This window comes from Cinclus cinclus, chromosome 24 (assembly GCF_963662255.1).
Source record: "Cinclus cinclus chromosome 24, bCinCin1.1, whole genome shotgun sequence".
In the NCBI taxonomy this organism is placed as follows: Eukaryota; Metazoa; Chordata; class Aves; order Passeriformes; family Cinclidae; genus Cinclus; species Cinclus cinclus.
Genome location: NC_085069.1, coordinates 5,749,284 through 5,769,367, shown reverse-complemented (window position 1 = coordinate 5,769,367; position 20,084 = coordinate 5,749,284). Strand labels below are relative to the sequence as shown.

At 59.5% G+C, this 20,084-nt stretch overlaps 1 protein-coding gene across 1 annotated transcript in view; it reads right to left on the bottom strand.

The window, feature by feature from the left end:
- The window catches only part of SRCIN1 (SRC kinase signaling inhibitor 1), a 54,724-nt gene extending 46,708 nt beyond the window's left edge, over window positions 1–8,016 (bottom strand). Inside the window, exons 1-2 of the mRNA XM_062508252.1 lie at window positions 7,812–8,016; window positions 3,513–3,796 (exon numbers count right to left, since the gene is read on the bottom strand). Of these exons, the coding sequence (XP_062364236.1) occupies window positions 3,513–3,796; window positions 7,812–8,016 (489 nt within the window). The remainder of the gene's footprint in view (window positions 1–3,512; window positions 3,797–7,811) is intronic.
- Between the last annotated feature and the right edge of the window lie 12,068 nt (window positions 8,017–20,084).

Sequence of the window (20,084 nt, the reverse complement as noted above, 5' to 3'; positions counted from 1 at the left end):
CCCCGCTCGGCTCCGATCGCCTCCTCCCGCCGCCGGGCCCGCCCCACCCCGCCCAGCCCCGCCCGCGGCGCCGTCACCATGGCGACGGCGGGTCCGCCCCGCCCCCTTCCGCGCAGCCGGCAGGGGGCGCTGAGAGCGCGGGGGGCGGGGCCTGAGGGGGGGGAGGGGCGGGGAGCACGTGAGGGAATAACGGGGAAATAACACCGGGATATGGAAATTAATAAAAATACAGGGATGTGGAAATTAATAAATACAGAGATGCGGAAATACAGGGATAACACAGGGACATGAGCATGGAAATACAGGGATATGGACAGGAATATGGACATGGATAACACAGGGAAATACAGGGACCCTGTCCCCCTGTCCCCTTGTCCCTCTGTCCCTTTTCCCTCTGTCCCCCTGTCCCCTCTGTCCCCCTGTCCCCCTGTCCCTCTGTCCCCTTGTCCTTCTGTCCCTCTGTCCCTTTTCCCTCTGTCCCCCTGTCCCCTTGTCCCCTTGTCCCCTCTGTCCCCCTGTCCCTCTGTCCCCTTGTCCCTCTGTCCCCCTGTCCCTGCTGTGGCTCCTGGTCCCAACCCCACCCCCAGTTGCCATTGATTTATTCCCAGGCCGGATTTATTCCAGGCAGCTGCAAATCTGCTGCTGTCAGGCATGGAACACTCAGCTCCAGCCTCTTCCTGATTTTTGTTGTTGTTGTTGTTTGTTCGTTTTGTTTCCTTGCTGCAGAGCAAGACAAAAATCCAATATTTTGGACATTTCTTTTTTGGGGGGAGCCTGCAAGGAGAGGAAGGGGTTAAACCACAGTGTAGCTTTTCCCTGGTTAAGGGTGAGAAATGGGTCGGTAATCCCTTTTTTTTTTTTTCCCTGGGATTTATGATCCATCTGCATAAAACCACGCTTTCCTGGCCCATCTGAAACCAGGGATGTTGGAACCAGGGATGGGGGATGGAGTGACCCCTTAAACCACAGAATTATTCCCCCTCAATTTTCCTTTTTCTTCCACCTACTCCTTATTTTCCCAGCTTTCCATGTCCTCAGCGCCAGGCACCGCAGAGCGGCTCCATCCCATTCCCATTCCCATTCCCATTCCCAGAGCATTGGCCAGGGAATCATGGAACAGTTCAGGTTGGAAAGCAGTATAAAAATCATCTTCTGACAGATATTCCCCTCCCAGTGCAGGATTTACCCCAAAATCCTACAGCCAGCATTTCCAGTGGCCTCTCTTCCTGTTCCCGTTCCCGTTCCCATTCCTGTTCCCGTTCCTATTCCCATTCCCGTTCCCTGATCCTGTTCCCTGTTCCTGTTCCTGTTCCCTGTTCCTTCTTCCTGTTCCCTCTTCCTGTTCCTGTTTCCTGTTCCTATTCCTGTTCCCTGTTCCTGTTCCCGTTCCCATTCCCTGTTCCCGTTCCCGTTCCCTGTTCCCGTTCCCGTTCCCTGTTCCTGTTCCCGTTCCCTGTTCCCGTTCACTGTTCCTGTTCCCGTTCCTGTTCCTGTTCCCTGTTCCTGTTCCCATTCCCGTTTCCATTCCCGTTCCCTGTTCTCATTCCCGTTCCTGTTCCTGTTCCCATTCCTGTTCCAGTTCCTATTCCTGTTCCTGTTCCCATTCCTAATCCCATTCCCATTCCAAACCCCGTTCCCATTCCTGTTCCCACACCATTCCCATTCCTGTTTCTGTTTCTGTTCCTGTTCCTGTTCCCATTTCTAATCCCATTTCCTTCCCACTCCCACTCCCATTCCCACTCCCATTCCCATTCCCATTCCCACTCCCATTCCTCTCATTATCCTTAACATTCCCATTTAACACCTTCTCCAACCTGGATTTTATATTATCTCTGCAGATTTCCCACAATTTTCCCCTGCTCTGCCTGTGTTTAAAATAAACATTTCCCTCCCTTTCCCTGCTCAAAAATCCAATGGATTTTTGCCAGGCTGGAAAGGGATGCTGACTTTTATGGAATGTTCCTTTTCAGCTCTGATGTTCCCTTGGATTTCCTTTTTTTTGGATTTTTTTTAAATTAATTAATCCCAATAAAACAGCAAAGCCTGGGATTCTGAAATCCCTTCCAAGATTCTCTGGAATGTCAAAGTGAGTTCCAAACATTCCAGGCAGAGCTGGATCCCAATGTCATTTAAAGGTTGGCACCTGAGCTTCCCAGGATTTCTGCATTCCTCTTATTATTTACGGCCTGGGGGGGAAATGAAGCAAAAGGAGGGTGGAAAAAGAAAAAAAAAACGGAATTTATAGGATTTTGGGGTGTTTTGGTGACGAGTGAGCTACAACCAACCCAGAAAATCCAGGCTGGAGCCAAGAGATTCCCAGACACCCTCCATGTTCCCATTTTTTGGGAATAAAGGAGATAATTCCCAAATCCAGATCATCTTTCCTTCACCTATAAAAATCTTCAGCACCTTATCAGACCTGAGCTGGATATTTTTTTCTTTCTTTTCTTTTCTTTTCTGTTTTTTTTTTTTTTGTTTTTTTTTTTAGAGCTACTGCTTATTTGGAAAAAAAATAAAAAAGAAGGAAATTCTTTAAATCCCTGTAATAATAGGGAGAAAAATCCTATTTATTTACCAGGAAGCAGCGTTCCATGCCTGGAAATGCCCCTGCTCCATCTCCAAAAAATAATTATGACAGCAAAGCCACCATCAATTATTGTCCCCTCACCAAAATTTGGGATTTTGGGGGCATTTGGGGGGAGGGGGTGTGGGGGGGGGCAGCAGCTCGGCTGCCACTGGTTTTCCTAGAAAACCTGGATTTCCTTCCAGCACACCTGTTCTGGGAATTATCACTTTTGTCCCCCAGGTATTTTTGGGGATGATCCAAGGATTCCGCCCAGCCACAGCCTCGGGATGCTCCTGGTTTGGGGTTCCCAGGGGGAGGTGGGGATTTATTGGAGAATTCTCCTCCTCGCACCTGGAGGATTTTTTTCCTTCACACCTGAAGGATTCTCTTCCTCACACCTGGAGGATTCTCTTCCTCACATCCAGTGGTCTCTGTCACACCTGGGATTCTCTCCCTCACACCTGGAGAATTCTCCTCACACCTGGAAGATTCTCTTCCTCACTCCTGGAGAATTCTCTTCTTTACCCCTGGATAACTTTTCTTACCTCTGGGTAATTTTTCTCACACCTTGAAAATTCTCTTCCTCATCCCTGGATAATTTTTCTTACTCCTGGGTAATTTTTCTCACACCTGGAGGATTCTCTTCCTCACCCCTGGGTAATTTTTCTCACCCTTGGGTAATTTTTTCTCACCGCTGGGTAATTTTTTCTCACCCCTGGCTAATTTTTTTTCACCCCTGGCTAATTTTTCTCACACCTGGAGGATTCTCTTCCTCACCTCTGGGTAATTTTCCTCACCCCTGGGCAATTTTTCTCACCCCTGCAGGACGCTCCCCCGGCGCTGCCGCACCCACTTCCCACACATCCAACACCCCCTCGCTCCTCTTCTCCACCAGCCAGCCAGAGACGCTCCCAGTCCCCCGCAATCCCGGGATATCGCTCCTCACCTGGTCCCGCAGGCGCTCCTGCTGCCCGCGCAGCGCCAGGGCGTGCTGCGGGTATTTGCTCTTCAGGTGATCCATGAAGGCGTCCCTCTTGCGCTCCATCTCCGTCTTCTGGAGGCCGGTGAGCGCCTCCAGGCTCTGGGCGGCGATCACGGTGTGCCGGCGCTCCGAGGTGTGCACCAGCCCCACGTTGGAGAAGCGCCGGGTGCCGTTGCCCAGGGTGCGGTACTCCCGCGGGTACTCGGCATCGTCCGCGGAGATCATGTGCGAGCTCGTCCTGTCGGGATCTGCGCGGGCAGCGGGAGAGCACAGCGGGGTCAGGGCACGGTCCCCGGCAGGGGGACAGAAATGGGGACAGTCCCCGGCCATGGGGCAGAGATGGGGACAGTCCCCGGCAGTGGGGCAGAGATGGGGACAGTCCCCGGCCATGGGGCAGAGATGGGCACAGTCCCCGGCCATGGGGCAGAGATGGGGACAGTCCCCAGCCATGGGGCAGAGATGGGGACAGTCCCCGGCCATGGGGCAGAGATGGGGACAGTCCCCGGCAGGGGGACAGAGATGGGCACAGTCCCCGGCCATGGGGCAGAGATGGGGACAATTCCCGGCAGTGGGACAGAGATGGGGACAGTCCCCGGCCATGGGGCAGAGATGGGCACAGTCCCCAGCCATGGGGCAGAGATGGGGACAGTCCCCGGCCATGGGGCAGAGATGGGGACAGTCCCCGGCAGTGGGGCAGAGATGGGCACAGTCCCCGGCCATGGGGCAGAGATGGGGACAATTCCCGGCAGTGGGACAGAGATGGGGACAGTCCCCGGCCATGGGGCAGAGATGGGGACAGTCCCCGGCAGGGGGACAGAGATGGGGACAGTCCCCGGCCATGGGGCAGAGGTTGTGGACTAGGATTTGAGGCTGGGATTTGGGGATTTCAGTAAGGAGCAATGGCAGAGCCTTGCTGGGAATGGGATCACAACTCCGTGGGGTGTCCGGGGAAGGGGCTGGGTGCCACGTTCATCCCCCTGCGGTGACAGCGCTGTCCCCGCTCCCCGGCAAGCGGCAGGAGATGAGGGGACAGCGGGGATGGAGAGGGGAGTGTGGGGGCTGAGATCCCACCAAACCCGCAATGATCGGAGTGAAACGGGAACAAAACAGCGCTGGGTGACTGAAAACAGCACGGACGAGACACGGGGGACACGGGGGGCACGGGGGACACGGGGGACACGGGGGACACGGGGGACACGGACACAGACAGAGCGAAAAAGAAAATGAAATCAGGCGGGGTGGAGGGAGGGTCGTGTGTGCGGGCACTGTGCTGGGGGAGGGGGGGACAGGTCCCACATGTCCTGTCAGAGATCCCAGGGGGGCTCAGCCCCCCAGAGACCCCGAGGGGGGCTCAGCCCCCATGCTGCAGCCATTGGTCACAGGGCCAGCCCAGCCCCGGGGCAACAAACCCGGGATCGCGGGGATGTTCTGTCCCATCCCAACCTTTCCTGGTGCCCTCGGGTACCAATCCCGGGATCTCCGGGATGTTCTGTCCCATCCCAACCTTTCCTGGTGCCCTCGGGTACCAATCCCGGGATCTCCGGGATGTTCTGTCCCATCCCAGCCCCTTCCCGGTGCCCTCGGGTACCAACCCCGGGATCTCCGGGATGTTCTGCCCCATCTCAAATCCCTCCCGGAGATCATCCCAGCCCCGGGGCATCAACCCCGGGATCTCCGGGATTCTCTGCCTCATCCCAGCCCCTTCCCGGTGCCCTCGGGTACCAACCCTGGGATCTCCGGGATTCTCTGTCTCATCCCAGCTCCTTCCCGGTGCCCTCAGGCACCAACTCCGGGATCTCCAGGATGCTCTGCCCCATCGCAGCCCGGACAGACTGGGGAGGGGGCAGAGGGACAGACAGACAGTCCCACGCTCAGAAAGGTGACAGGGACTTGTCCTTTCGCTAATAACTTATCCAGCGCACGCTGGGATTTGACTTCCAGGGAATCTGGAAGAGCCGATGGATGCCTGGAAGTCCCCGCACGCTGCCAGCGCCTGGCACCGCCTCGCTGGCACCAGCCCCCGGCCCCTGCCCAGCCCCGTGCCCGCCTGGAGCAGCTCCAGGACCCCGAGTGTCACCCCAAAAAGTGACTCTGGGGGGGTCTCACGCCACCGGAGCTGCTGTCCCCGATCCTTGGGCTGATGCCAGCCTGGCCCATGGCCACGGGGCTGGCTTTTGCCACCGCTGATGAATTCTTTCCATCAGATTTTTCCCCCTCCTGCTCCCTTTTTAATCTTGATGCATAATTCACCTCCTGCTTCCCCCCCACCCCGTGCCCTCCCTCCCAAACTCCCGTTAAACAAACCACAGCGAGGACTTTTTTTTTCCTTTTCCCTCAATTATTTATCAGCCCAGCAAATCAGTTTGATATCAAACCGATAGCAAACGTTGTCGGCGGCGGCCACGGGCTCGATTCCTCTGCTCAAGGTCACGCAAGCGGCATCGCCACGAGCCCAGCGGGGACATCACGCGCTCCACAAGCACCACGGGGACATCCCAAAGCCTTCCCTCCTCCAAAAAAACACCACCGGTGCAGCTCCCGTCCCTCACAGCTCCGTCACTGAATGTGACCTTGGCCGGGTTGTCACCCCCTTTTCCCAGAAAACGGAGGTGGGATGTGGGAAGAGATGAAATCCCGTCCCTGCCTCGCTCTGCCGCGTCCCCGTGGCACCGGGGAAATCACGGTGGCACTGGGAGGGTCACGGTGACACCGGAGGGGAGGTCATGGTGGCACTGGGGAGGTCATGGTGGGACCGGGAGAGTCTCGGTGACACTGGGAGGGTCACAGCAGCACCGGGAGGGTCACGGTGGTACGGGGAGATCACGGTGGCACCGGGAGGGAGATCATGGTGGCACTGGGGAGATCACGGTGGTACCTCCACCGTGCCAAACACCCCAAATTCCCCCGAGGGAAGAGGCACAGAGGGGGAATGATGTCACAGGGGACACGGCTGGAGCGGCGCCCTCTCTGCCAAATTCCAGCCCCGGTGGGAAATCCCGCTGGAGCAGTTTTTCACGCACCCCGGGAGCCGCAGGAGATGCCGGCCCCTCTCTCAGCTGCCGTGCCAGCCCCACAACTCACGCTCCTCACCGGGAAGTGCTGATCCAAAGTGGAAAACTCCTTCCCTGCCTCGCTCCAGCACCAGCTCCGTGAGCCCAGAGCAGAAATTTGGGCAGGAGCTGAATCCAGCATCCGCCACCCAGCCTCGGAGCCATTGGAAAATCTCTGGAGCACCCTCGGGAGCAGCTCCCGCTGCTCCGGATGCGGGGATCGGACCCTGAGCCACCCCCAGTGCACTCCAAGCCTACCGAAACAATCCCCGAGCAACGCCGGGTCCTGAGCGCCACAGGACTCCCAGATTTCCCTCATCCCATGGGAATTGCGTGTCCGGATACGGGGCTGAGGGCACGAAGGAGCTGCAGCTCCTCTCCCTCCTCGAGCCAGAGGAAGCCGCAAGGACGGGGATTTTTGGGGTGAGAGGGGGGGGTTTGTTCCCCTCCACCATCCCCCTGGTGCCTGCTCCAGCCCTGCTGCAGCATCCCCGGGCTGAGGCCGCGTTTCCAGCTCCTTCCCTGCCCCTCCCGCTCCGTGATCAGCATGCAGCTCCCAGCTCTCTAATTACACGCTCCGGGAGCGGAACGCGCCGGTTCCTGCGCTCGCCCGCTCCGAGGGATGATCTGAACAGGACCAGGGAGGAGACGGGTCCCCCCTCTTCCCGCACCCCCCGGCTGCGCCGCATCCGCTGCCGGCTCCATCCCCGCGATCCGAAGCCAGAGAGGATGAGGCGGCCCCGACCCCGCAACATCACAAATGTTGTGATCCTCGAAGCCCTCCTAGGCGAGGGGAGGAAAATCCGCCGCAGCCACGTGCGCTGGGCTCATGTCAGCCACCCCCTGCTCGCCAGAAATGTCACCCGCAGCGGGCAGGGCTGGTCCCGCAAGGAAACAGCCAAGAGCTCCAGGGTAGGGGGCTCCTCCAGGGAAAAGGACCTGCAAACCCTCAGGATGAAGGAAAGGGTGTTAATCCTTCCCTCCTGGGGATAATTCCACCTCCAACCCCCCACAAAGTTGTTTTTTTCCCCCCCTTCCTCTGGCAGTTCAGGAGCACAGCGGTACCAGATCCCTGGAAAGTCCTTCCCGAGGCTGTTTCCAAGTAGGTCACTGGGGTGCCAGAGCCTCTGGCCAGAGCCTGCCCGACCTGCCCAGCCCAGCGGGACATCCCTGCGGGCCGCGTCCCCCATTTGGGGACCGTCCCCTCGCTTACCCGCGGGCACAGCGCGGCTCCCACGGCGGCCGGGCAGGGGCTCGGGGGGCGCGGAGGGGGCAGCGCTCCGCTCCGCGGGGGCTGCTGGCGGCTCCTTGGGCGAGCGCAGGGCTCCCACGACGGCCAGGATGCCGCGGTAGATCCTGGCCAGCCCCTCTCCGAGCAGCGGGATGTTGAGAGAACGCGGTTCTCTTTGCCGATTCATCCACCCATCGTCCCCACCTGGCAGCAGAGGTGTCACCCGTGCCGGGGCCGGAGCCCCGGGCTGCTAGCAGGGCACGGCCATCGTGTCCTTCCCGAAAAAACAGAGATACAAACTGAGCTGGAAATCTTCAGGAACGGCGTTGGAGCTCCTGGGGAGCGCTGCTGAGAGCCAGGGCAAGGAAAGGCCCCTAAAAACCTGCCCGGTGCTGCCCCGCGGGATCCGGCTGCGGGATCCAGCTGGGATTCCCTCCCTCCCCCCGCGCCTGGCCAGCAGCTCGGAGGGGTTTTATGATCCACAGGAGCCTCTCAAACACAGTTTATTACTGCAGTCCCATAAATCTTCATGAGGCAGCAAAAGCTTCGCGCGGGTCGCGGAGAGCGCCGGCAATCAGCGGAGCGTGGAAAATCGGCCGAGAAAGCGCTGGCACAAAAAGGGGCGAGGGGAGGGGAGGAGGGGAGTGCATTTGGGGAGAGACGCAGCCGCCAGGGTGGAAGCCCCTCGGAGCGATGCGGATCCCCCGAGGCCGGCCATTAGCGCAGCGGAAGAGCGGGATGCTCCCGCTTCCTCCCGCAGGCTGCACTGCCGCACTGCCCGGCACCCAGCGAGCCCTGCCCGGCACCCAGCGAGCCCTGCCCGGCGCTAACCCCTTCCCTGCCGAGCTCCCGGGGGTGGGAGAAGGGGTGGGGAGAGCGGAGGAGGGGGAGCAGCCGAGCCGCGCGGTTTAACTCGTGTGGTGCTGTAAGAATGTGAGCCCCGCGCGAGTCAGGCCTGCGGAGGGTGGGTGGGGAGCGGGGGGGAACTGGGGAATTCTGGAGTGGTTGGAGGTGGAAAAATCAGTCGGGTTCAATCCTTGCTGTGAGCAGGGTGATTCTACCAAGCCGGGTGGTTCAGAGTCACTGTCCGAGCCATTGCACTCCCTGTCCCCTGCTCTGTCGTCTTCAAGTCCGCTGATTTTGGGATGGTCAAGCACCTTCCGGGACCCACCCTCACATCCAAAAAGTGCTGGGAGCTGCCCAGGTGCTCAAGTTCTCCAAACAAACCCGTGCCCAGGAGCAGGGACAAGGCAGGTGACATCGGGGGACACCAGGGTCCCCCATGGGTCCAGGTCTGGTCACTTAAAAGCAATTCCCAGAGAATTCCAGCCTTGTTTCAGGGTCTGCTGGAATGCCGGGAGAGGGCCAGGCCCAGGGTCCATCCCAGGAAGGGAATGTGGAAGTGAGGGGACTTCAGGGTCCCTCTCACAGCGACACAGGAGCAAAAGCTGCCCGCGACTGGGATGAAAATTCCCCATCTCCCCCTGCTCCCGGGCTCGTGGAGCGGCCACCAAGTCCCTTGGGAAAAGCCCGGTGACACCAAGGCCACCCTCAGGGGACCGGGAACACCCAGCTGGGGACAAACCCCTCACCATGTCCCCCGGGATGAGGGAATTGCTCTCCGGCAATTCTCCCCCCTTCCCAAGGATCCCTGCCGGCAAGCACCGGGCTCCCCGCCGTGCCTTTCACTCCCAAATTCCAGCGGAACCGCGGAAAATCCAACTCTCCTCACCCCCCCCACGTCCCCACTGTTCCATTGGGAACTTCCCAGGCGGGACCCCACAGAGCCAGGATCCCACTTGGCTTTGGGGCAGGGCACCGTGCCCGCTCACGGTGGCAGTCCGGATGATTTCCGGATGAAATCCTGGGATCCTGCCCGTTCCCAACCTCCTCCCTGCTCGTACCCCGCTAATTCGCACTCCGGAGTTGTGCCGGGACACCGAGCTCTCCCCAAAACACTCCTGCTTGCACAAGAGGAGCCCAGCTGGCATCTCCCGGTGCCGCTGCCCTGCCAGGCGGCTCCTTCCCTTCGGAAGCCACCGGATAAATCCTGCATGTCACTTGTCAGAACTCAGACCGAAGGGAGAAATCCCATCTGGCCGGCCCTGGAAAAAGCAGCCGCCACTTTTTTCTCACCTCGCCGGGTGTGATCGCGCCCACGCGGGCACATGGAGATGGGAGACGAGTTCACCTCCCAAAATCCCGCGGATCCAGTGCCAAGGGAAGGGCCGGCACACCTGGATGCTCGCTTGGAGCCATGCAGGGGGGAGTAAGGCGAGGAAAAAATGAGGGGCAGAGGGTGGGAAGGACAAATTCCAGCTGGGAGAGCCAGGAAAAATCTTCCCGCTAACCCTCGGCGAGCCAAGGAAAAATGAGGGGCAGAGGAAATGAGGGAAGGACAAATTCCAGCTGGGAGAGATGGGAAAATCTTCCCACTGCCCTCGGCTCCCTGTCCAGCTGCTGGCTGGAGACAGAGCCGGGAGCATTCCCGACATGGAAAACATCCCTGCCCGGGGCAGAGCCTCGAGGAAGAGGAGGAGGAGGAGGAGGAGAAGGAGGAGGAAGAGGACGGAGCCCTATGTGCCAGGGTGGCATCCTCGGCTGGCAGAGCTGGTGCAGCAGCTTGGGGACGTGCCAGCATCTTGGGGACACGGGATAAAAATAAAGGAGAGGCCAGGCTGGCCAGGGCTCCCACAGAAGCTGCTTTGTGGCCTCGTCCCCATCCCACGCGGCACAGCCGGGGCCTGGCAGCTGTGATGGGAATAGCCCGAGCCCGGAGAGGGAAACTGAGGCAGGGAAGAGCGGGATACGGTGCTGAGAGGGGAGGGGGTCAAACCCACGGTGGCAGCAGGAGGAAAACACGGTCAGGATTAGAAGGAGCTGGAGTTTCCTCAGGATTTTGGCTGCGGGATGTGGGGTCGTGACTCAGCTGTGGGGAAGCAGAGGCAAGTCCCGCCCCTCCCCAACCCCCCCCGAGTCCCCCCGATCCTCACCCTGCCGGGAGAAACCTTTGGGATGAACCCAAGGCAGCAGCAGGACGTGGATCCTGGAGCCCACATCACCCCCTCAGCTCCATATCCATTCCCCAGGGAAATTTTTGGGATTTGGCTGCTGGGAGAACCCACCATGCCCTGGGAGGATTCCCAGCACTGAGCAGTGCCACAGCTCGGGGTCACCCCCCTGGACATGGCTGTCACCTCCCCACCCCTGCAAAGCCGGTCTCAGTCCCAACCCCAAATTCCTGATTTGAGCTGTCCAAGAAAATTGCTCTGGAAATCAATTCCAACGGATCAGGCCCCAGGAAAGGGAGGAGCTGCCCCCCTCAAGACAGGAATCGAGGGTTCCTGTCTGCCTGGAGCTGGGAGGGGACAGGAGAGCAGGACTGGGATCCTGTTGGGTCCAGGGTGGGAGGAAAGAACCCCGAAACAGCGCTGGAGGTGGCAGAGGGCAGGGAATTTGTGAATCCACATCCAAAACTGCCCTGGGGATGGATGGATGGATGGATGGATGGATGGATGGATGGATGGATGGATGGATGGATGGATGGATGGACAGGGAAAGATCAAGAGGCTCCGGCTCCAGCCTTTCCCGACTCCTAGAGTTTGCTGGAATGAGACAGGATCCCATCCCAGGGTTTGGGGTTTGGTTCTGATCTCATCTCTGGACAGGCAGAGCTAAGGGCAGAGGCCATGGAGCTGGGCAGGGCAGAGGAAGGGCTGGGAGGAGGAGGAGGAGGAGGAGGAGGAGGGGGAGGAGGAGGAGGAGGAGGAGGAGGAGGGGGAAGAGGAAGAGGAAGAGGAAGAGGAAGAGGAAGAGGAAGAGGAAGAGGAAGAGGAAGAGGAAGAGGAAGAGGAAGAGGAGGAGAGGAGGAGGGGACACACATCAGGGAACACACAAAAATCAATTCCCTTCATAGGACACCGAGGGAATTCCTAAATACATCGAGGCCTCTGCATCCACAGAATCCTGAAATGGTTTGGGTGGGAAGGGACCTTAATTCCTCTGCAGTGCCACCCCGGCCATGGCAGGGCCACCTCCCCCTGTCCCAGGTGGCTCCACACCCCAATGTCCAGCCTGGCCTGGGACACTCCCAGGGATGGAGCAGCCACAGCTGCTCAGGGAATTCCATCCCAGCCAATCTCCGCCCTCCCCGGGAGGAATTCCTTCCCAAAACCCGTCACTTCCATGACAGGAGGAACGGGAAGGAGCAGCAGTGGGATCTGTGACCCTCCAGTCTGGCCTGTGGCCACCAGCAGCTGCCAGGGCAAAGCCCAGAGACGGGCACGGGGCTTTTGGCATCCCAAATCTCTCAATGAGGGATGAATCCTCGCAGGGAAGCCACGAGGGGAAGGATCCAAGCCAAGCCCACGGCATCTCCAACCCTTTGTCCCGCAAGGCTGGAGTCTCCAAAGGGCTCAATTCCATGAGGGATCTCTTGGGAAGGGAATTTTTCCTGGCTTGGAGGGTTTGGAACCACAGCAATCCCACAGCCACGCTCAGCCCAGCCCCATCCTTGGCACAGGAGACGCAACTCGCCCAAATCTTGGCTCTGCCACCCCCACCATGGGCTTGGAGCCCATCCCAGACCTCAGCAGCCCCGATCAGGCAGGATTTTGGGTGGCACCACACAAAAATTTTGGGTGGCACACCCCGTTTGGGTGACTCCTGCTGGGAGCTGGTCAATGCCAGGTGTGGGAAGGGCTGGGAAAAGCTGGGTGGGTGTCCCAGGGGGGGCTCAGGAGGCCGGGAATGCTCCCAACGGGGGTGTGGAGAACAGACCCAATTTGTGAGCGCACAGGTACCACGTTGGTGCTTGGTCACCGCCTGCCGTGCCAGCCTGGTTAGTCACAGCTCGTTAAAAATCAGAAATGCTGGGGGAAAAAATATATCTCAGAGGCCTCCAAGATTCAGGAAAACGTGCTCAGGGGTGGAAAACACGGGGTGAAATCCTGCCAGGATTCGCTGTCAGCCTGAGCGGCCACGGGACAGGGACGCTGCGGGGACGTGTGACACATCCCCTGTCCACAGGGCACAGGGACACCGAGCCGGACCCTCAGGGCTGGTGGCTCATCCCACCTCGAGACGCTGCGGGTGACACAAAGACAAGGACACCGCTCTGTCGCAGGGGGCAGATGTCACCCCTCGTCCTGCTGGGCAAACCCTGCCGTCCCCTTCCGTCCCCTGCTGTCCCCTGCTGTCCCCTGCTGTCCCCTGCTGTCCCCTCCTGCCCTGCCGGCCACATCGGGGGCACAGCCACGTGCCCCCCGCCCGCCGCCTCCCACCAGCGCAGTCAGAAGCTGTCCAGGCAGCGGGGTTTAGTCAAGCAAAAGGAGGGCAGCAGCAGCTGCCTGCAGCCCTGCGCCTCCTCCTCTTCCTCCTCCTCCTCCTCCTCCTCCTTCAGAGCCAGGCACAGCACAGCCCACGCCATCTGTGCCCACCTGTGAGGGGCAAGGAACATCCTCAGGCCACCCCAGAGGTCACCTGTGAGGGACTGGGGCCATCCCCAGGCTGCTCCAGACCCCACTAGTGATGGACAGGGGCCATCTCCAGGCCGGGCTACCTGTGCCCTTTTGGGGCAGAATCTACCTGCGAGGGGCTGGGACCACCCCCGGGCCACTCCAGAGCCCCCAATTCAGAACTGGGACCAGCCCCGGGCCACTCCAGAGCTCCCAGTTCAGAACTGGGACCAGCCCCGGGCCACTCCAGAGCCCCCAGTTCAGAACTGGGACACTGCCTAGGCCATTCCAGAGCTCCCAGTTCAGAACTGGGACCACCCCCAGGCCACTCCAGAGCCCCCAGTTCAGAACTGGGACCACCCCCAGGCCACTCCAGAGCCCCCAGTTCAGAACTGGGACACTGCCTAGGCCATTCCAGAGCTCCCAGTTCAGAACTGGGACCACCCCCAGGCCACTCCAGAGCCCCCAGTTCAGGACTGGGACACTGCCTAGGCCATTCCAGAGCTCCCAGTTCAGAACTGGGACCACCCCCAGGCCACTCCAGAGCCCCCAGTTCAGAACTGGGACCACCCCCAGGCCACTCCAGAGCCCCCAGTTCAGAACTGGGACACTGCCTAGGCCATTCCAGAGCTCCCAGTTCAGAACTGGGACCACCCCCAGGCCACTCCAGAGCCCCCAGTTCAGAACTGGGACCACCCCCAGGCCACTCCAGAGCCCCCAGTTCAGAACTGGGACCACCCCCACCCCACACCACCCATCATTCCCAAGGCAGAGCTCATCCCCCGGCTCCTGCAGACCCTGCACCCCCCATTCCCACCACCCCCCCGGTCCATACCCACGAGCAGCGCTGTCAGCCGGTAGTCCCCGGGCTCGCTGGCTCTGCCCGGCTCCCGCAGCCTCGCCACGGCTCGGGGGGAAGCTCCGGGGGGAGGCTTCGCCCAGCGCGGCAGCATCGCGGCAGCGCGGGGGGAGCGGGGGGCGGCTCGGATCTGCGCGACAAACACACGCAGCTCATCGCATCTGCTTAAGCCGGGCCGGGCATGGGCACAGCGATCACTTTTGGCATTTAAAGGCACACGCAGGGCCCGGCGGGCCGGGGTCTGAGCAGCCGGGTCGGGAGGGGCTGGATGCTGATGTTGAGTAAGCGCGGGCAGGGCGGGCACCGACCCGAGAGAGCAGAGCCCGGCGCTCGCAGCCGTGCGGTGACTGTCACCTCGAAACCATTGTCACCTGCCGCTGTCACCTCGAAACCAGCGCTGTCACTGACCCCTCACAGCCAGCTCCGAGTCCTCCTTGCAGGGGAGCGGAGCTGCAGTGAGGCCGGGAGGGCTCCGGCGCTGCCGAGCGCTCCCTGCTCCCGTCCTCACTCCTGTCCCCTTTCCTGTCCCTGCTCCTGTCCCCTCTCCCGTCCTCACTCCTGTCCCCTCTCCTGTCCCTGCTCCTGTCCTCACTCCTGTCCCCTCTCCTGTCCCCTCTCCTGTCCCTGCTCCTGTCCCCTCTCCTGTCCCCTCTCCTGTCCCCTCTCCTCTCCCCTCTCCTGTCCCCTCTCCTGTCCCCTCTCCTCTCCCCTCTCCTGTCCCCTCTCCTGTCCCTGCTCCTGTCCCCTCTCCTGTCCCCTCTCCTGTCCCTGCTCCTGTCCTCACTCCTGTCCCCTCTCCTGTCCCCTCTCCTGTCCCCTCTCCTCTCCCCTCTCCTGTCCCCTCTCCTGTCCCCTCTCCCGTCCTCACTCCTGTCCCCTCTCCTGTCCCTGCTCCTGTCCTCACTCCTGTCCCCTCTCCTGTCCCTGCTCCTGTCCCCTCTCCTGTCCCCTCTCCTGTCCCTGCTCCTGTCCCCTCTCCCGTCCTCACTCCTGTCCCCTCTCCTGTCCCCTCTCCTGTCCCCTCTCCTGTCCCCTCTCCTCTCCCCTCTCCTGTCCCCTCTCCTGTCCCCTCTCCTGTCCTCACTCCTGTCCCCTCTTCTGTCCCTTCTCCTGTCCCCTCTCCTGTCCCTGCTCCTGTCCCCTCTCCTGTCCCCTCTCCTGTCCCTGCTCCTGTCCTCACTCCTGTCCCCTCTCCTGTCCCCTCTCCTGTCCCCTCTCCTGTCCCCTCTCCTGTCCCTGCTCCTGTCCCCTCTCCTGTCCCCTCTCCTGTCCCCTCTCCTGTCCTCACTCCTGTCCCCTCTCCTGTCCCTGCTCCTATCCCCTCTCCTGTCCCCTCTCCTGTCCCCTCTCCTGTCCCCTCTCCCGTCCCCGCTCCAGCCAGGAGCTCCCTGGGCCGTGTCCATGGCCGCCATTCCCTGCTCCTGCTCCTCTGCCAGCTCCCATCCCTTCCCCTCACATCCTGTCCCTGGCCTGGCAGCTTTTCCCCCGTTCCCAGTTTATCACTTCCCAGTTTATCACTTCCCAGTTTTCCCCTCCTCTCAGTTCTCTCTGTTTTCCACCATCCCGGAGCTCCCTGCAGGTCACCCTGGGATTTCCCCCCCCCCCCCCCCCTTTCCCTGGAAATGTCCTCGTGTCCCCTCAAACTCGTCCCATGTCCCGGGCAGTGCCATCAACACCCGGACTGTCGCGCTGTCCTCCCCGTGTCACCTCCCCGGTGCCACCAGCCCCAGGAGCCAGCCCTGAGTATCCGGGGAACCAGCGCTGGGGACACCAGGATGTCCCTGATGTCACCAGGCACGGACACCCCAAAATGTCCCCCTGCTGTCAACCCACAGCAACCTCGGGGAAGGAATTCCAGTGGTCGGAATTCCAGGAAAACCCGGCTGGGGGGGTGGTTTGTACCCATTAGAGCCTCACCTTGGGCGCCAATTTTTTATTTATTTTAGTTTAGGGTAAATTCGGGAGTAAATTTTTGAATGGGATTTTTTTTAGGAAATAGATTTAAGTAAGTTTTTTTTTTATAAATTGGTTTGGGGAAATATTTCTTTGGAGAGAACTGGGAAAACCCTCCTATTTATTTAATAGGTAAAATATTTTTTAGTATAAAAGTGAATAATATTAAACAGTAATTTTTTTGTTGTTGTTTTGAAGAGATGATAAATTTAGAAGAGGGTGGGGTTTTTTTGGTGGGTTGTAATTTGGTTTATTTAGTTTGGTTGTTTTTTTTTTTTTTTGGTGATGAGAAATATGGTTTAGGTCAGGTTTTAGTGGGTTATGGGTGTGAGTTTTTTGGATGCCACACGATGAGAAAACAACTCCGCTCCAGCTCCAATCCCGGTTGGAATCTTGGGGTCAATAAGGCTGGGAAAACCCTCCAAGCATTCCCCCAGTGCCACCTCCCGAATGTCCCCAAGTGCCACTTGCACGTGGCCTTTAACTCCCTGCAGGGATGGGGACTCCGCACCTCCCTGGGCAGCTCTTCCCATCTTTTCCATGAAGAAATTCTCCCTAAAATCCAATTTAAACCCTCCCCGGCACCTTTCCTGTCATCCTAAAACCACGGGGACACTCGTGTTGTCCTGTCACGCTGGAAGGTCCCACCCAGCTCGGCACTTCCAGCCTTTCCCGGTTTTCCTCATCTTTTCCATCGCTTTAATTCTCTTTAATTTAATTTAATTCTCTTTTTGAGAATTTAAATTTTATTTCTGCCTTCCCCATTCCCTGCGTTTCTGGCATCCCCAAAGGTTCTCCCTGAGCCTTGAGGGCTCAGACAGCGCCAGGTGGGAGGAGCTGGGATTTCAGGAATGTTCACAGCGCTTTGGATTTTCCCTATTTTTGACGCTAGGGAAACTGAGGCACGGACGGAGCAGGGTCAGGAGCGCTCCCGGTTCCCAGTCCGGGCACCGCAGGGCAAGAAGGGAAAAATTCCAGAGCCCTGAGCTCCCTTTTGGAGCCTTTCCAGGCTCCCCAGAGCCGCAGCCGTGAGTCACAGCTGGCACAGGCGACACTCACGACACGAGGAACATTCCCAAAAAATCCCTTCTCATCCCAGCTGAGAGCTCCTGGAGCCGGTTCCCGCACCCCACACGCACCGCGGGGGATTTTTCATTTTTTTTTTCCCCCTTTCTCTCCCTCATTTTGGGGCCGAGGGAATAATTTCCTGCGAGTTTGTATCCTGTTAATGTCCAGTGTTATCCGTTTGAGGTTGATTACTGCCTGGAGGACAGGGGGGAATTGGTCCCGAAAAAGAAAAAAAAAAAAAAAAAAAAGAAGGAAAAAAAGAAGAAAATGAAAAAAAAAACAAAAAACCACAAAACAGAAGAGGGCCGGAGGATGCGGTGACTTTTTAATCGCGATTGCGTTGCTGATGAGGGGTAAATGAGCCTCACCCCTGCCACAGCCCTGACTGTACCCACTTTCCACAGGGATTGGAGCCGCCACGGGATGGGGAAAGGAGCCCAGGGCGGCTCCAGCACCCGGGTTTATCCCGGGATAAATCCCAGCCCGTCCCCAGCAGGGCCCAGCTGTCCCCAGGGCGACGGACGGACACCGTTTCCTGCACCCTAAACCCCCCGGAGGGCACGGAACATCTGGATTTAAATCCTAACATCGAGGCTTTTTTCCCCCCCACTTTGGGATTTCCCAAGGATGTGACAACCCTGAGCTGGCAGGGTGGTGACAAAGGTGTCGCCTCACCGCTGGTGACACTGCGGCTTGTCCAGGAGGCAATTCCCAGGAAAAAGCCGCTAAAAGCAGCTCGGGGTGAGACCCCTGCATTCACACCTGGGCTCCCTGACACCACTCGGCTCTCAGCAGCTCCCGGGGAGCCGCGGGCAGCCCCTCCCGAGCTCCGATCGTTCCTGCTCCAATCCCTGCTCCAGTCCCTGCCCCATTCCCTGTTCCATTCCCTGTTCCAAACCCTGCCCCATTCCCTGTTCCATTCCCTGCTCCAATCCCTGCTCCAGTCCCTGCCCCATTCCCTGTTCCATTCCCTGTTCCAAACCCTGCCCCATTCCCTGTTCCATTCCCTGCCCCATTCCCTGCCCCATTCCCTGTTCCATTCCCTGCCCCATTCCCTGCTCCATTCCCTGTTCCATTCTCTGCCCCATTCCCTGTTCCATTCTCTGCCCCATTCCCTGCCCCAATCCCTGTTCCATTCCCTGTTCCAATCCCTGTTCCATTCCCTGTTCCATTCCCTGCCCCATTCCCTGCCCCATTCCCTGTTCCATTCCCTGTTCCATTCCCTGCTCCAATCCCTGCTCCAATCCCTGCCCCATTCCCTGTTCCAATCCCTGCTCCAATCCCTGCTCCAATCCCTGTTCCATTCCCTGTTCCATTCCCTGCCCCATTCCCTGCCCCATTCCCTGTTCCATTCCCTGCCCCATTCCCTGCCCCATTCCCTGCCCCATTCCCTGTTCCATTCCCTGTTCCATTCTCTGCTCCAATCCCTGCCCCATTCCCTGTTCCATTCTCTGCCCCATTCCCTGTTCCAATCCCTGCCCCATTCCCTGTTCCATTCCCTGCCCCATTCCCTGCCCCATTCCCTGCCCCATTCCCTGTTCCATTTCCATTCCGTTCTCCGTTCCCTGCTCCATTCCCTGCCCCATTCCCTGCCCCATTCCCTGCCCCATTCCCTGCCCCATTCCCTGCCCCATTCCCTGCCCCATTCCCCTCTCCATTCCCTGCTCCATTCCCTGCTCAATCCCCGTTCCATTCCCATTCCCACCCCCTCCTCCTCCCCATCCCCCGGTGAATCCCGGAGCTCCCAGAGCCCCCCCGGTTCAGCACAATGGGAACAGAGGGACACTCATGGCTCGGGAATGCCGGCGCCTTCCCGGAGCTGGCGCAGACAGCAGAGCTTTGTGCCCGCTGTGCCCGGGCCGCTCGGAGTCCATCGAGCAATATTCGCACATGCGGTGCCCTCGCACGGTGGCACAGAGCGGCCTTTGTGTCACCAGAGCTCGGGGACAAACGGAGCTTGGCGTCCCCGGAGGAGGAGGAGAGGGAACGTGCCGGGCCAGGGATGATCCAGAGGGAAAGAGGGGGGATCCAGGAGGGGAGGGACGCTGGGAGCCCAAAAAAAGCTCGGCCGTGCTGTCCGTGGATGGACGAGCCCGTGCCAGGCAAAGCTTAGGGCAGGGTGGCAGTGCCAGGTGGGGATGGATGTGCCCATTCCCAGATGTCGGTGCCAGGTGGGGATGGATGTGCCCATTCCCAGATGTCGGTGCCAGGTGAGGATGGATGTGCCCATTCCCAGATGTCGGTGCCAGGTGAGGATGGACGTGCCCATTCCCAGATGTCGGTGCCAGGTGGGGATGGATGTGCCCATTCCCAGTGGGATATCACTGCCAGGTGGGGATGGATGTGCCCATTCCCAGATGTCGGTGCCAGGTGGGGATGGATGTGCCCATTCCCAGATGTCGGTGCCAGGTGAGGATGGACGTGCCCATTCCCAGATGTCGGTGCCAGGTGGGGATGGATGTGCCCATTCCCGGTGGGATATCGGTGCCAGGTTGGATTGGATGAGCCCATTCGTGACGGGATGTGGGATTTGAGCTTTTCCCGGCGCTGTCAGTCCGCCTGTCCTTGTGTGGACAGACGGACGGACAGACAGACGGACAGACGGATGGACAGACAGGCAGCCTTTCCCACCTGTCCACAGGCGCTGGGAGTAGGAGGTGGCTGGAAAAGGTGGCGAGGGGAAATCAAAGCCTGCTCAGGAAACTTTTCCTGAAATTCCCAAATTCCTGCTCCTCACGTTCCACAGCCCCGACCCCAAAAAGCCACGTCAAGACACGAGCTGTGCCCCGAGCTGTGTGGGGCTGGCAGGGGACAGGCAGCGGGGACAGTGACAGTGGGACAGGCAGGACATTCCAGACCCAGCCCCAAATAGGAAAAAATCCCTTGGCCCCTCGGTTGTGGTTTAAACTGGGGGTGAGG